We start from the raw sequence: 15722 nt of genomic DNA, 5'->3' as shown, positions 1-15722 counted from the left end.
AAATACAATACTTCACTCATTTTTCCTCCTTTACTTGTCACCTGGGCAAGCATCATTATTATTTCTGAATAGCTAATAACAATAGCTTTGTGGGTGACAGCCAGTAATAGTAACTTCAAACTCGATTATCACCCAATCATCTTTAAATTCTGTCAGCATCAATTTTTCCCATAAGTAAATTTAACTTTACATGTAGTTCACACCTTTGGAAAAGAAAAAAATTAAAACATTTCAACTAAGCAGGTTCAACAAAACGATACCTGTGTTACTCTTAGATCTTTTTATGGAGACATGTCTGCTGGGTAGTTTCCGCTTCAAAGTCACCTTATTTGGTGGATTTGGTATGTTGAAAATTGTAGGGACCGCATTCCAAACCAGTCTACCAGTACACAGAATCTGGGATGGCTCAAAATGCATTGAGCAGATTCTACAATTATTGTACAAGTATTTGGGTGACTTGTTCCGCAGATCTGATCTTCTCGTAGACTGAACCCATCGGTCTGATCTGTGGTACCACAAACAAAATAAACAAAAGCATCATAATAAACCCATGTGATCTGTGCAGATTTTAATACTAGAGGCCAAATTAAAAACAAACACCTCCATCTTGATTGATTATTTGGGTTGACCTGGTTTATCAAAACATTACAAATAAATTATTCAAGACTACCATCAGCATCACATTCACAAATTTATAATAATGTTATTAGTCAATCACAAAATAAAAACTTAAATGGCTGGAATAAATACAAGAACACTGCTACACAGCTACTCCATTCTACACTCTGGGGTCATGAATGTTTGTTTCCTGATCATTAAAAAACGATGTAATTGTAGAGTAGCCTAATATAATAATTAATCATGCCTTTCTGTGTAAACATAAATAACATTTTGCAGAAAACAACTCCAGCCAATCATTGCCAATTTCTGCCAATTTCTGCCTGGACGATGTTGATATTAATGTCATTATTACATCAAAATGTTCTGCCATAAAGTTCACCTTACCTTTCTTTGCTTTTTGGAAATCTGTAATAGTGAAGATTACTATTCCGTTGTGAATTGTTCACACAATTTACGGCAGAGCACCATAGTGACATGGGAACATCATAGAGATATATAAGAACTAGGGAGAGGGCGCGCGCGCACACACACAGGCGACTAGACCATAGATGTAGAATTATAATAACTAGATCGGCCGCGCGTACATACGCGCCATTGCCTGTGTAGAACAAGTTTTGGTTCGCCATGGACGCAGTAAAAATTTCACGTTCCAAAGGCGACGCGCGAAAATGAACACGGGAGATAGGCCTTTGACGCGCTAAATGTCACGTGCTGACGGCAAAAAGTCACGTGCTGACGGCAACGCACAGAAAATGTACACGGGAGATAGGCAATGGCGGCCCCCATGCCAGAACCCGCGTATGTACGCGCGGCCGATCTAGTTATTCTATTCTATATCTATGGACTAGACCGACTGCATAGCTACAAGCGCGCGCCATTATGTACGCGCGTTGAATATGAAACACACGTTGGAGTTTGTGTTTATTGAACGCTACGCGATGCTGTTTTTTTTCAACTTACAAAATGGCCTCACAAACACACGCTGTGGGGGATGCCAGGGGCCTGTGTAATATGATTTATTTTTTTTAAATTAAAAACTACCTTGGTTTATTTACCTTCAAAAAAAGTTTCGTAAAACTATATTATATACAGTGCTGGGATAGAAAGTGCAAAACACTGTATTATGCTCTAGATACGCACTTTTTGAGTAAATTGCACTTTAAGATTTAAAGGGGGGTAGACTTCGAAAAATCTCACGCACAGCTGGCCTCTGAACTTGGCATCTCTGTATTTACCTTTCAAAAAAAGTTGTATGCACCATTGAGGATGGGGAATGCAAAGACAATAGACCTTATGCACATGACGTCATTTCAGTACGGCGCCCCCGCATTGAGGTAAAAACGAGATTGTTCATTGGTCAATCTATGTGCGTTTTGATTGTTTCGTCACCGTTTGACCTCAAAGATGGCGGCTGGATGACGTCAATGCATAAGGTCTATTGGTGTACTCAGAATATACACTTTTCAAGATAATCACACTTTTATGTTTTGCTTTGCTATACTTTTGTGTACAAGGTCAAAGTTTATCAATTACTTACATACGTCGTATTATCAACATAACGTTAAAAATACATTTTAATTTGGGGTCAAATTTGCTGAAAATTGTTGCTGACCACAAATTGAGTCGTTATGACCCCACATGAAGGTGGTATTTGATTTTTTTTTCTTCAAAAACTGCCTGGGTATATTTATTAACCTTTCAAAAAAAGTTGTTTGACACAAATATATGAACCATAGAGGATGGGGAGGGCAAAAACAATTGGTGTACTCAAAATGTACCCTTTTCAAGATAATCACACTTTTACACTTTGTTTTGCTAAGGGAATCAATGTGCGTTGAAGAGGTTTTCAACTAGTGGTTTAAACCCAACAAGGCCTGGTTCTTGATAATTTTACCGAGAGGAAGTCGAGGTAAATTATCAAGAACCAGGCCTCGGCGGGTTTAAACCACTAATTGAAAACCGATTCAACACACTTTGATTGGATCCCATTCATAAATACATTTTCGGTCAAAAAAAATCAACACTTTTTGGTCAAAAAGTAAAACAAATGCAAAAATTATAAATTAATAATTTCTTTCAACACAACACCCCTCCAGCTATGAAATGGTAAGGTCCTCGGGTAAACAACTCCTTATAAGGGAATGCTGTGCGCGTCGCGCGTATCGCATAATGTGGCACAACTGTTTCAGCCGTTGCTCTCGACCAATAGGAATGAAGAAACTGTATTATAAGCACAGGTGCAAGCTTGCGTGTCACACCCATGTTTCAACATTTTTTACTGGTCATAAACAAAGGTTTATACACACCCATGTGATGCACTCTCCACCAATAGGAATAGCGGAACTGTCTGAGGTATTTATCAATAGTTTATAATAGCTGTTCCTGGCTAAACAAACAACTTTGTAATTATAATCAGAAATGAAATTGGCCAGCACATAAAACATAAAACAGTTAAAGTGGATCATCGAGGTAGACGGAACCAACAACAGACCTGCTATGCGCCAGACGAAGGTATGGACCAGAGTGGTATTTTATTTATTTCTTATTTTTATCATAACTTAATGTAAAAAAAACTGAGTTTTGATTTTCAGTTATTACTTTTAACCCACCCACCCAGTATTTCTAAAAAATATCGAAATTGTTTAACATTGACTATTATGAAGTTAGCTTAAATTTGTTAATCAGCAAGTCAGCTACAACATCATCAATGTCATAGTCTAAATTAACTTTGAGTCAGAAAAAAAAATCATTTATCTGCTGCCACTTTCGATCCCGAATCCATGATGGCACTATCAAACGAGCGTATTTCCTAAATGTTGGTCTTCGTCCATGTACCATGTTCACGCACCAACGGTGGTGTTCACTGGTGTACGAACAAGCTTACGCAATACATACAGACAACAGACTTAAAAATTGAACAATATCCCGCCATTCATGCAAAATAATGGAGCGATTTTAACTAGAGCATGACGTCACAGGTGTGGGTTAAGTCGCATAATGCCCTCGGTGAACGTGCCATTCGAGGGTACGAATGGCGTGCACCTTGGGCATTATCCTAGATACATAAACCACTGCATATACTGAGTGCTTAATTAAATGTTCTGACCAAACATTACCAATTTAAAAACAATTTTAAAAATTTCTTTTCAAAAACCCCAAATACCAATAGGTCAGTTGATGTGACTGACAATTTAGGCCTAATAAGAAGTTCCAACCTTGGTTTACAAATGTTGATTTCCAAGGGAAAAAGAGTTCAAAATAGTAATGTTTGTCTTAAAATCACTAGGGCATAAATTTAAAATCATATCCTCAGTGGGGATTGTAACGAAATGGCTTCAGTACAATTTTAAAATGAGGCTTTTTCTTGAATCTACCAGTTTGAAGTGCCATTCTTACTCTTTATGTTTATAATTCATTGAATATTTAGTTATTTGTAAACTTATGTTTGTATTTATCTATTTTTTCTTCTTACTTGTTATTTAGTTATTAAGTTTCTTATTTGGTTACTTAGGCCTACTTAGCTACTTATTAACTACTTAAGTTTCTTATTTTGACTTGCAGATACTTACTTACTCACTGTAATTATTATAAATACACTCACTAATTTTGTCCATACTTACTAAATGGATTCTACAAAGTAAGCCTTCTTTTTTTCTTATTGCAAGTTTCATATGAACTCTCTGCATATATAGCACAATAAATGGAAAACTACAGGTTTGGACATGAATGATATGCATCTTCTTTCCCCCATAGTACAGTGTGTCTCCCCAAAAAAATTACACTTTAAAAAAAATATATGATTCCAGGGAAAAAAGTTTTGTATGTATGGATAGCTAATGGACGCAACTTTCATATAACATCCAAGATGTCGTCTACTTCAGGTCAATGGGTTACCGGAAGAATAAAGCCAACATCTGTGACATTCCTTTTTTCAACAAACCGCATTTGAATAATAAATTTACTTAATCCCCATCTGGTTAATCAATGAGATGTTTAACTAATTTTACAATAACTGAAATGTGGGTTTAAAGTTTTTTTCAAAGTCACAGATGTAAAAATAACAGTTTGTACCATCACCCCATCCTGACTCCCATGCACACACCATTGAGTCTACAAGGGAAGTTACAATGCTACATGTACAAGAAAAAAAAATGCAATTTCTGTTCTCTCATGCATAACCCAAACCCAAACAGATCGCAATTGATCATGACTTTATTATATCACCCTGAATTTTGTAAGCTCCAAGGGACTTACCTCTCACAAATTGGAAGGCTTATTCATGCGCAGCCTAATTTGCATTCTCACAAATTGGAAGGCTTATTCATGCGCAGCCTAATTTGCATTCTCACAAATTGGAAGGCTTATTCATGCGCAGCCTAATTTGCATTCTCACAAATTGGAAGGCTTATTCATGCGCAGCCTAATTTGCATTCTCACAAATTGGAAGGCTTATTCATGCGCAGCCTAATTTGCATTCTCACAAATTGGAAGGCTTATTCATGCGCAGCCTAATTTGCATTCTCACAAATTGGAAGGCTTATTCATGCGCAGCCTAATTTGCATTCTCACAAATTGGAAGGCTTATTCATGCGCAGCCTAATTTGCATTCTCACAAATTGGAAGGCTTATTCATGCGCAGCCTATATTGCATTCTCACAAATTGGAAGGCTTATTCATGCGCAGCCTAATTTGCATTCTCACAAATTGGAAGGCTTATTCATGCGCAGCCTAATTTGCATTCTCGTTACAAAAGTCAGCAGTGTACACCCATGCATTATTTTTGTTGTTGACTTTTTGGTGTCGTATGAAAGTTAATTCCATAAGCTATCCACACATATAAACCTTTTACCCCAGAATCATACATTGTTTTATTCAGCAGCTGTTTCAAAGGTGTATATTTTTTTTATAGACACACTGTAGTTTAATGACACATAGTTGTTCCTGTTATAGCCTATGAAAGAGGGCTTTGACAGAAACTTCTCTCTCTCTCTTCTTATTGTCCTAGAAATGTTATTACCACTTTGTTGTAAAATGTTAACCACTTTTGCTTCATCTACTCAACTGTAAAGTGATTTGAGTGGCAGAATTTCTGGGATAGGTAAATACGATGTTCATTCTTTTAGCAGGTTGGAAAACTTTGCACACATGCTGGAAGCTCAATCCATTGATAGGTGCACTCCGGTGAATCCACTTTATCGCCTCCAGTACTGAAACAAAACAAAAAACAGACTCTATATTACTATAACGAGATGGTACCCGATTGTTGGCACTCCATAGCGCCCAAATGGGCACTTATTGCCCAGAGGAGCATGCACAGTAGCAGCCACTTTGCATTATTGCTGCTGCCTTGTTCATGCATTTTTGCAAACTGGGCGGTTGATGGGGTGTCGTGGCAGAGCGGATAAGAGCACCGAATTCAAGCTCTGCTGATTCTGTTCAGCGGAGTGTGGGTTAGAATCCCGGTCGTGACACTTGTGTCCCTGAGCAAGACACTTCACTATAATTGCTTCTCTCCACCCAGGGGTAAATGGGTACCTGTGAGGGCAGAGTTGGTTCTTGTGATTGATTAGCCTTCATTGCGCTACATATTTGGCGGCACAGGCTGTATATTCCACAGGGGTCTGAGATGGTTTAAGGAATGATTTAAGGCCCAGTGACCTTGAATAGCTCCTGAAATATCTCATTCTCTCAGTTTGTTGTTTAGTGCATCACTAAGTGCGGGAGTACTACCGGACACATGGCGATGCGCCAATATAACACCTGTTCATAAAAATAATAATAATAATAATAATAATAGTAAGACATTTGTAAAGCGCCTAATGCAAAAGCCTCTAAGCGCATTAAAGAAACAATAAAATAAACAATTAGAGAAAGATACAAGATACAAATAGGCAAATTACAAAAAAGAAGCTTTAAACAAATGAGTTTTCAACAAGGACTTAAAACATTGTAAAGTATTTAGCTTGGCGAATATGCACAGGAAGACTATTCCAAAGAAACGGTGCGGCATAAGAAAAAGATCTGTGGCCATAAAAAATGGAAGAAGCTCTAGTAGCAGAAAGCAATGACTGTTGAGATGATCGTAAAGTCCGAGTAGGGGAATAATGATGAACAAGTTCAGATAAATAAGCAGGAGATTGACATGTTTGAGCCTTGAAAGTTAACAGAAGAATTTTGTAAACTGTTTGAAACTTAAGTGGGAGCCAATGCAATTGCATTAGTACAGGTGTAATATGGTGAGAACGAGGCAGACAAGAAACGAGGCGAGCAGCAGTGTTCTGTACACGTTGAATTTTAGCAAGATCTTTATCGGGGAGTCCATACAGAAGTGAATTGCAGGAATCAAGTCTAGTAGTGACGAAGGCATGAACAAGACGAAGAGTAGCTGCTTCATCCAGGTAGCGGCGAATTTGTGATATTTTCCTAATAGCCATGAGAGCTCCTTTGCAAACATTATCACAATGTCTACTCATGCACAATGATGAATCCATAATAACACCGAGGTTACGGGCAAATTCAGATGGTTCAATGACAGACTGGGCAATTTGTATTGTTGGCGGCGAAATCTTTTTTGCGAAACGAGATCTCAAAAATAAAATCTCAGTTTTTGAGTCATTCAAAGCAAGTTTATTTGACAACGCCCAAGATTTGACATCTTGAATGCACACTTCAACTTTTGCAATGGCAGAAGCGCGATCAGCTGGATCAAATGTAATGTAAAGCTGGGTGTCGTCAGCGTAAGCAACACTAGAAATACCATGGGCAGCAATGAGGTCTTGCAAGGGTGCACTGAACAATATAAATTCAAGTGGCCCAGCTACAAAACCTTGTGGAACACCACACCAGAGATGATGGCGATCTGATTTAACATTGTTGATGAGAACATGCTGGGTTCTGTTGTTCAGATAAGAAGAGAACCAGTTAAGGGTAGTTCCAGTAATTCCATAGCGTGAAGATAAACGTTGGATGAGATGCTCATGGTTGATAGTGTCAAATGCAGCTGAAAAATCTAACAGCACGAGGATTGCTTCCTTATGGTTGTCCAGTGCACGTAAGATTTCGTCCTGCACATGAACAAGAGCAGTCTCAGTACTGTGGAAAGGACGATAAGCAGACTGCATTTTAGCATGGAGGTTATTTTCATGGAGATAGTCATGAAGTTGACTAACAACAGCACGCTCAATCAATTTGGAGATGAATCTCAAGTTAGAGATAGGACGATAATTTGACAAACACTCTGGGTCCAAATGTTGCTTTTTCAGAAGTGGCAGGATGCAAGCCTCCTTAAGATGATCAGGGAAATGACCAAAAGACAAAGATTTATTAATAATCTCTGTGAAAACTGGCAGCAATTCAGAATAACACTCCTTAAAAACAGATAATGGCAGAGGGTCCAGCTTGCAGGAGGTAATCGAACAAGATTTGATCATCTTCATCACTTCATCAGAAGTGACTACACGAAAAGTGGCGAATGACGAACTACAATGATCATGAATGTCAACGGAGAGGGGTGAAGGATGATTATTATCAAATCTGCCATACAGTTTCTTAATTTTGTCTTCGAAGAAACTAGCGAAATTGTTGGCAAGATCAACAGGATTATCAAAACTTGGAAGCTTTTTCAAACACTTCGGAGAAGCAAGCTTGTCAATAACACGGAACAGACTTCGTTGGTTGCACTCGGATATTTGATGGCGATGATAATTAGATTTACTATTGTTTACAATGTCGCTGTATATAATACACTGTTCTTTATACAACTCATGATGCACAGCAAGGCCAGATTTTATCCACTTTCGCTCACAACGACGTTTCACTTGCTTGGCTGCACGTAAAGTATCGCTATACCATGGAGCATGAGGACAGTATTACAGTTTTTAGAACTTCAGGAGCATGATTATCTAGAATATCCTTAAGAACAGAATCGTATTGCAAAACAAGTTCATCTAAATCGATGGCAGGATCCGTCATCAAAGAAGAGTTACAAATATCAGATTTAAAAGAAGGCATATCAATTGAACGAAGTTTGCGAGTAAGTAATGTCTTAGTTGATGCTGGAGGGCGAGCAATATTAATCAGACACTTCACAGCATGGTCAGAAGGAAGATCATGATGAGTTGAAACCGAAGAAATTAAATCATCAGTGACATTAGAAATCAGTAAATCCAATGTACATGTATGTCCAGCGATATGAGTAGACGAAGTAACATGTTGTTGAAGGTTGGAAGTATCTAACAAGTCACGAAAAATAACAGTTTCACGGTTGTTGGGAACATCCATATGAAAATTAAAGTCACCGGACAAGAGAAAACTGCAGGGATTAGCGATGAGTGATTCAATTAGGCATCCAAACTCTTCAAGAAACATCGGAAATGTGAGATTATTTTTCTTGTTAGGTGGAGGTCGATAGATGATGAGAAGACGGAAAGATGACGACATAGATGATACAGTGAGCTCCATATGTTCAAAGGCTCTAAATTCATGATTTTGGTGAATTTTTATATCAACACCAGTTCTCACAATGATACCAACACCACCTGCTCTTGAATGAAGACATGGACAGTGGTGGAAAACATAGTTAGGTAAAGTGTTACTGATGTCAGCAAGAGTACGATTATCTTGATCCCCTCCAGTTAACCAAGTCTCAGTGATGGCAAGTATATCTAACTGATGACTGATTACAAAATCACAGAGTGCAGTAGATGTATCCTTGGATTTAATAGAGTGAGCATTCCATACAGCAAAACGAAGATTCTTATTATACAGATAAATGATGAGAGTCAATGGAGGTAGGCAATATGGAAGTGGGTAATATGGAAGTGGGTAACTGTTTCATTCGTCGACGCCCACCCTTTTTCCCTCGATGTGTACGTCGATTGCATCTTGAGTTAATACTTTGGGTGACATTTATTCCAAGATGCTTAATATGATCCAAAACAGAAGGGTCCAGTGTGTAGCTTAAACCAATAGAACCAGAGGCCAAGTTCAAATGTAAGAGTTCATCACGATCATAATTAATGGGAGACAAACGAGAACTGGAAGATCTAGGAATATTGTTACAAGAAAGAGGTCCTGGGTTAGGATTGATGTCACCAGATGTTAGAAGTTGTAATTGAAAGGTAGCACTTGAGTTGCAATAGTAAGGAATGCGAAGACTCATATATTTATGATGTCGAGGATGTTTTCCATAATGTTCATTTGTACCAATGCACATGTAGTTCCAATAAGTGCCTGCAGAAGGCCCAATTAATGAGTTGACCAGTAAGGAATCATCACAAGGTGTGAGACCAAACAGGAAGAAGGTCAACAGGAGGATGAATGGCTTCATTGTTCCACTAGCAAGGTGCCAAAACTAGCACAATGCAATAAACAGTCACACTAGAAGATAATCCGGGATTACCATGGGCAGGTTAAATAAACAGAGGTGAATGAAGAGTCCATGTACATGTAGATGGCAAAACATTGTTGAAATCCAAATTAAGAAGAAAACTCAGCGAAATGTTTTCATTAAAAACTCAAATGTAGAATCAGGAAACAGCACAAAAAGAGTCCAGTAGATTCCTGGTACAAAGCTCTATCCACAGATATAAAATTGAACACAATAGGAGCTCAAAATACATAAATAATTGCAGAAAAGAGAGAGAGAGAACACTTTAGTGGTCGCTTGTAAGGCGCACCAACAAGGCAACAAAAGGGGGACACATCTTTGTTAACCAACTATAGGCCTGTCGCTCTCACATCAGTATTATGTAAAGTTCTCGAGCGGATAATCTCTGTTGCCATTACTGACCATTTAACAACATTTAATCTACTTAACCCCAATCAACACGGCTTTGATTAAGCATAAAAGTTGTGTTACATAGCCGGTTAACATTATCCACTCATGGTCATCCACTCTTGACAGACGTCGTCCTCCCAGAATCGATTCTATTTTTCTCGACATGTCAATGGCCTTTGACACATTATGCCTCATACTATCCTTCTGGAGAAACTGGCTAAAAATTATAATTTGCGTGGCAGTTTGTGGCATTGGGTTCGATCATTTCTGACTGGTCGTAATCAACGGGTCCTCTTTCGGGGCGCCGTCTCGTCATGGGTGGATGTTACCTCTGGCGTTCCACAGGGTAGTGTTCTTGGTCCGCTTTTGTTTAACCTCTTTGTTAATGACATTTCCAATTCAACTTCCTCCAATTGTGTTTCATTTGCTGATGATATATCCTCCTAATAGATATCGTGCCATTCAATGTCCCAATGATGAACTTGAACTCCAGACTAATCTAAATAGGCTTAAGCACTGGTGTGACGCTAACGATATGACCTTCAATGCCGCTAAAAGTCACGCATATCACTCGTGGCTGAAAAAATATAAATCCCCCAGTGTATATTCTTGGTACCATTCCTATGCACACCACCAAATCTTTTCAAAATCTAGGTCTCACAATAGATGCTAATCTCAATTGGGCAACACACACTGACTATATTGTAACTAGAGCCAATCGTCTCTTAGGGTTCATCAGAACAGTTGCCCGAAGCTCCTCTTCAATTGCAATTTTCACACTGTACAAGTCATTGGTCCTCCCTATTATTGAGTATGATTTACCCGCATGGCATCCCTATACCTAAGCTCAGCAAAAAAAACTCAAGCGGATCCAACGTACAGCTACTCGTCTCACTCTAGGACAAAGACGAGGAGAAATGTCTTACGAGAACAGATAACAGCGGCTTAACTAGCACACCCTTATCAGTAGGCGTAATTACTTATTATGTTCTTTTGCTTTTAAAGCCATTGGACACTTTCGGTAAACAGTGTCGTCCAAAGCCCACACTTCGTGTACCACAACTTATATATAAAATAACAAACCTGTGAAATCGGTCATCTGAGTCGGGAGAAAATAGCGGGAAAACCCACCCTCGTTTCCCCACGTTTCGCCGTGTCATGACAAGTGTTTGAAAGTAATTCTCGCTGTCGAGAATTGATATTGTTTTAATGTTTTCTCAAAAAGTAAAGCATTTCATGAAATAATATTTCAAGATGAGTCTTTCACCATTACCTTCTGTAAACCCTGTAAATTATTTGTAAATCAGTGGACTTTTAATTTTTTTTTTTGTACCGAAAGTTAATAATGGCTTTAAGGTTTAATACGGTATTTCAGTTTGCGAATCCCTTGAAAACAACATTGTCATCAATCCTCGTCATCTTAACACGCTCACTTTCTGCCACCTTCCTGCTCGTACAGACTCATTACTTCATTCTCCGTCCCGTCGTTTCCCGAGACTGTGGGATACCATTCCACAACACATCTGGGATGCTGCTGTAATTTGTCCTTTTCTCCGCCAACTTAAAGCCGTCTGTTTAAATCCTGTCTAAAAAAAATGTAATCTCTCCGGTTTGACCTGGGAGCATGCATGTATGGGGACTTGATCTTCTTCCTTTCCCTTGTTATATTGTCTAGTTTATTGTCTCCAGTTTTCCTGTTTCACTATGCGTGCAAAGGTCTCAACTACCAGATGCACAATATCTCTAGAATCAGAAGATTCCTCGATAAGGACACCTGTCATCTTGTTGTCCGTGCTCTGATTCTTACCAGGCTTGACTATGGTAATGCCTTGCTGTTTGGATCCAACTCAACAGACATACAACGACTACAAAAGCTACAAAACTGGGCTGCTAAACTTGTCTGTCGTGCCCAAAAGCATGACCACGCCACACCATACCTACAAGATCTTCACTGGCTGCCGATTAGGGAGAGGATAACCTTCAAGATCTTGGTTTATGTGTATAAATGCCTCAACAACACAGCTCCTGGCTATTTATCCTCTTGCCTGTCTCTCCATCGGCCTGGCCGCTAAAGTCTACACTCAGCATCCGACACTACTCGCCTCATGGAACCCAACTCAACCAAGCTTCTTAAGTCGGCCTCAAGTCGCACATTCTCACATTTTACTCCACACACCTGGAATGCACTCTCCACCTCAATCAGGAAATCTGACTCTCTTCGAACATTTAAGAAGTGTATCAAACATTCTCTATACCCTATCTAATGCGCTGCGTTCTTGACATAGTGGCGCTTTATAAATGCCCTATATGCCCAGGTCGAAATTCCAGTTGAACCTAGTTAAACTGGGTTTAACTGGAACTAGTTGAAACCAGTTGATAAACTAGTTAAACACAGTTAAAACCAGTTGGTTTAATATGGAAAATGGACAGAGACCAACTGGTTTATAATTTCAACCTAGTTGAACACAGTTAAACCTAGTCCAAACCAGTTGGTTAATATGGAAAATGGACGAGTTTGATCACTATCCAGTTGAACCAGTTGACCCCAGTTAACTAGGTTCAACTGGAATTTTGACCTGGGTGTATGTATGTATGTATGCGTGGGACAACATGCTTCCGAGCATCAGTAATTTAGTTTACTTTTGTTGTCCCTGACCCGCATAGTATTGTATGGTCCTTTTGTTATGTTTAGGTCGAAGAAATAATAATAATAATAATAAATAATGTTGAAGCGCCATGAGCATCACTGCGTAAAGGACCTGATTGCTATATAAGAAGCCACTATTATTATTATTACTATTATTATTATTATTATTATTATTATTAGACACGTGCATGGAGTTTGAGGTATTGCGGTGAGAAGCGTGACGGACCTGATTGCTTTATAAGAAGCCACTATTATTATTATTATTATTATTATTATTATTAGACACGTGCATGGAGTTTGAGGTATTGCGGTAAAAAGCAGCTAGGATGCAAGTTTTAGGAAAATGTTAGTGACCGTGGCTTTTGAGACCGTGTGTGCAATAGTGTTATAGTGGCAGTTGAATAACCAATGAATAGGTTCTATTGCCTTCCAGGGGTCGAAATTAAATTGCTACTAGCCAGCAGGGACCGTTAAAAAAAACGCCAGTTAAAGGATTGTATTGTTCATATTAATTAGCTGCTTACTGTGCAAGCGCTGAATGTCTGCACTAGAAAAAAGGTCATTCGTGCATTTGTTCCCTCGTATTGACAACGACAATGCTTTTCTCTACATTCTTCCCAACAACCAAATTTTGTTGTCTTCAACGCATCCAAAACAACGCAGCCCGCATTATGACACTTTCTTGAAAATCCTGTTCTATCACCCCCATTTTGACACAACTCCATTGGCTCTCTCAATGAATCATCTTCAAGCTTTTGCTCATTGTCCACAAAGCACTTAAACAGCAAGGCTCCCCACTATATCTCAGAACTGCTTCAAGTTTACACTCCGTACGTCTTTGATCAAGTTCCATGCTCCTCCTCATTAAACCCAAGTCTGGACTCTAGGAAGTGGATCGCTGAGATTGCTATCCTGATTTCCCCGACACCTTTCCAAAAGCTGCCATCCAAGGCGGCAGAGTCTGGTGGACCGAGTACTTCCCTGGGGGTTGATGTAGGCAACTGTCACATCTGACACAAATATGGTAGTCTGTGATCAGTTAACTAAATGTGACACACTCTGTGAAAATGAGTCACATGTCGCCCAATGCAATATTGAGTTATGGACAGTTTAATGTGGAAAATGTAAGTAAAAAAATAATAAATAAATAAAGCTAAGAATACAACAATTTTGTGATCATACTTATGTCTAATTTGTATCCTTTTGCACACAATGGTAGTTTAAAATATCATTTTACTTGTAATTCGTTTTTCACAAAAAATGGTGTAGTGGCTAATTTCAAATGGGAGTAACTCAGTGACGCGATACACCCCAAAGCTTAGACACATACCAAATTACTGCTGCTGATGTGTTCGGTCCAGCCATGCATATAACTCAATTCCTGAAAATGCCTACATCTGACTCATTTTCACAGAGCGGGTCACAAATTGTTCTTGGGCCTTCAAGACTTAGCAGGGGGCAGTGATTGTGGGTTGGGATCGTATCATTTAAAGGACATGCCCTGAGCCATGGTTTCTGTTAACAACCATCACTGGAGGTGTGGGATTATATGGGGCCCTAAGGGACAAAATGTTCATCTTCCTGATGATGTTAGAAATAGACTTAAATCTATAAACATTCTTAACGACACTGGACACTATTGGTAATTGTCAAAGACCAGTCTTCTCACTTGGTGTACCTCAACATACGCATATAATAACAAATATAGGATTTGAGGCATTGCATGGTGAGGTATCAATGTATATTTGGTTTGCGGTAACACCATGTGTGTATCTAATTGCCAGGTAGAGTTGTTCTTAGAGAACTGTCTTGCTTTATTCTACTGTGACGGAGTAAACAATCAGAGGTTCGGGAGACTTCTCAGTTCTGACGATGACTAGAGCAAGCTAGTCGAAGCATTGAGACCAATTCAGAACTGACTCCGTGGCAGTACAGTTATATAAGGTCCTATAAGCTAAAGTAGTAGTCCAGTCTATTTTCTATACCATCCGCCCTGGTAATAGTTAAAAAGCAGGACAGTTCTTTTCAGAACTGAGAAGTCTCCCGAACCTCCGATTGTTTACTCCGCGGCAGTAGAATAAAGCAAGACAGTTCTCTAAGAACAACTCTACCAGGCAAGAAGATACACACATTGGGTTACCGCAAACCAAATTTGAACTCAATTGGTCAGTGAAGTTGCGAGATAATAAAGAAAGACCAAACATCCTTGTCACACAAAGTTGGGTGCTTTCAGATGCTTGATTTAGAGACCTCAAATTCTAAATCTGAGGTCTCAAAACCAAATTCATGGAAAACTAGACATTGAGAGTTTGTGAACAAACTCTAGGTGTTCGGTTTTCGGGAGTAAAAGCCTGGTGTAAAAACAAAATATTGCACCTTGCATTGTTTTCAAGGTTTGTAATAAGTTATAAAAATAGCAAAATTGTCAAAGCAACATAGGAGTACATGTACGTCATTTGAGTTCAAGAAGTTAACTTAATGTAATTGAAAATTCTTGTAAACATTACTGTGTTAAAAATGTGTAAGAAAAGTTTTTATAAAAAGTTAGTGAATGAGTTTATCCAGAAAACAAATGATTCCCAAACTACTTACATAGACGTTCCTTCCTTCCATATATAGCTTGAACCAAATAAACTTCATTTTGAAGTGCATGTATCACATACTGAAGTGCTTACT

The 15722-nt window shown here is 38.8% G+C and overlaps 1 protein-coding gene across 2 annotated transcripts in view; it reads right to left on the bottom strand.

Moving 5' to 3' along the window:
- Positions 1-3128: 3128 nt before the first annotated feature.
- LOC117295423 (phosphatidylinositol 3-kinase catalytic subunit type 3-like) overlaps positions 3129-15722 on the bottom strand; it is an 82246-nt gene continuing 69652 nt past the window's right edge. For both annotated transcript variants that reach the window (XM_033778071.1, XM_033778072.1), the window contains exon 9: positions 3129-5828. In XM_033778071.1, the coding sequence (XP_033633962.1) occupies positions 5814-5828 (15 nt within the window). In that variant the 3' untranslated portion in view covers positions 3129-5813. The remainder of the gene's footprint in view (positions 5829-15722) is intronic.

The sequence above is a fragment of the Asterias rubens genome, chromosome 10 (genome assembly GCF_902459465.1).
Source record: "Asterias rubens chromosome 10, eAstRub1.3, whole genome shotgun sequence".
Taxonomy (NCBI): Eukaryota; Metazoa; Echinodermata; class Asteroidea; order Forcipulatida; family Asteriidae; genus Asterias; species Asterias rubens.
Note: the sequence above shows the minus strand (reverse complement) of the source record. Positions and strands in the feature narration are given on the sequence as shown.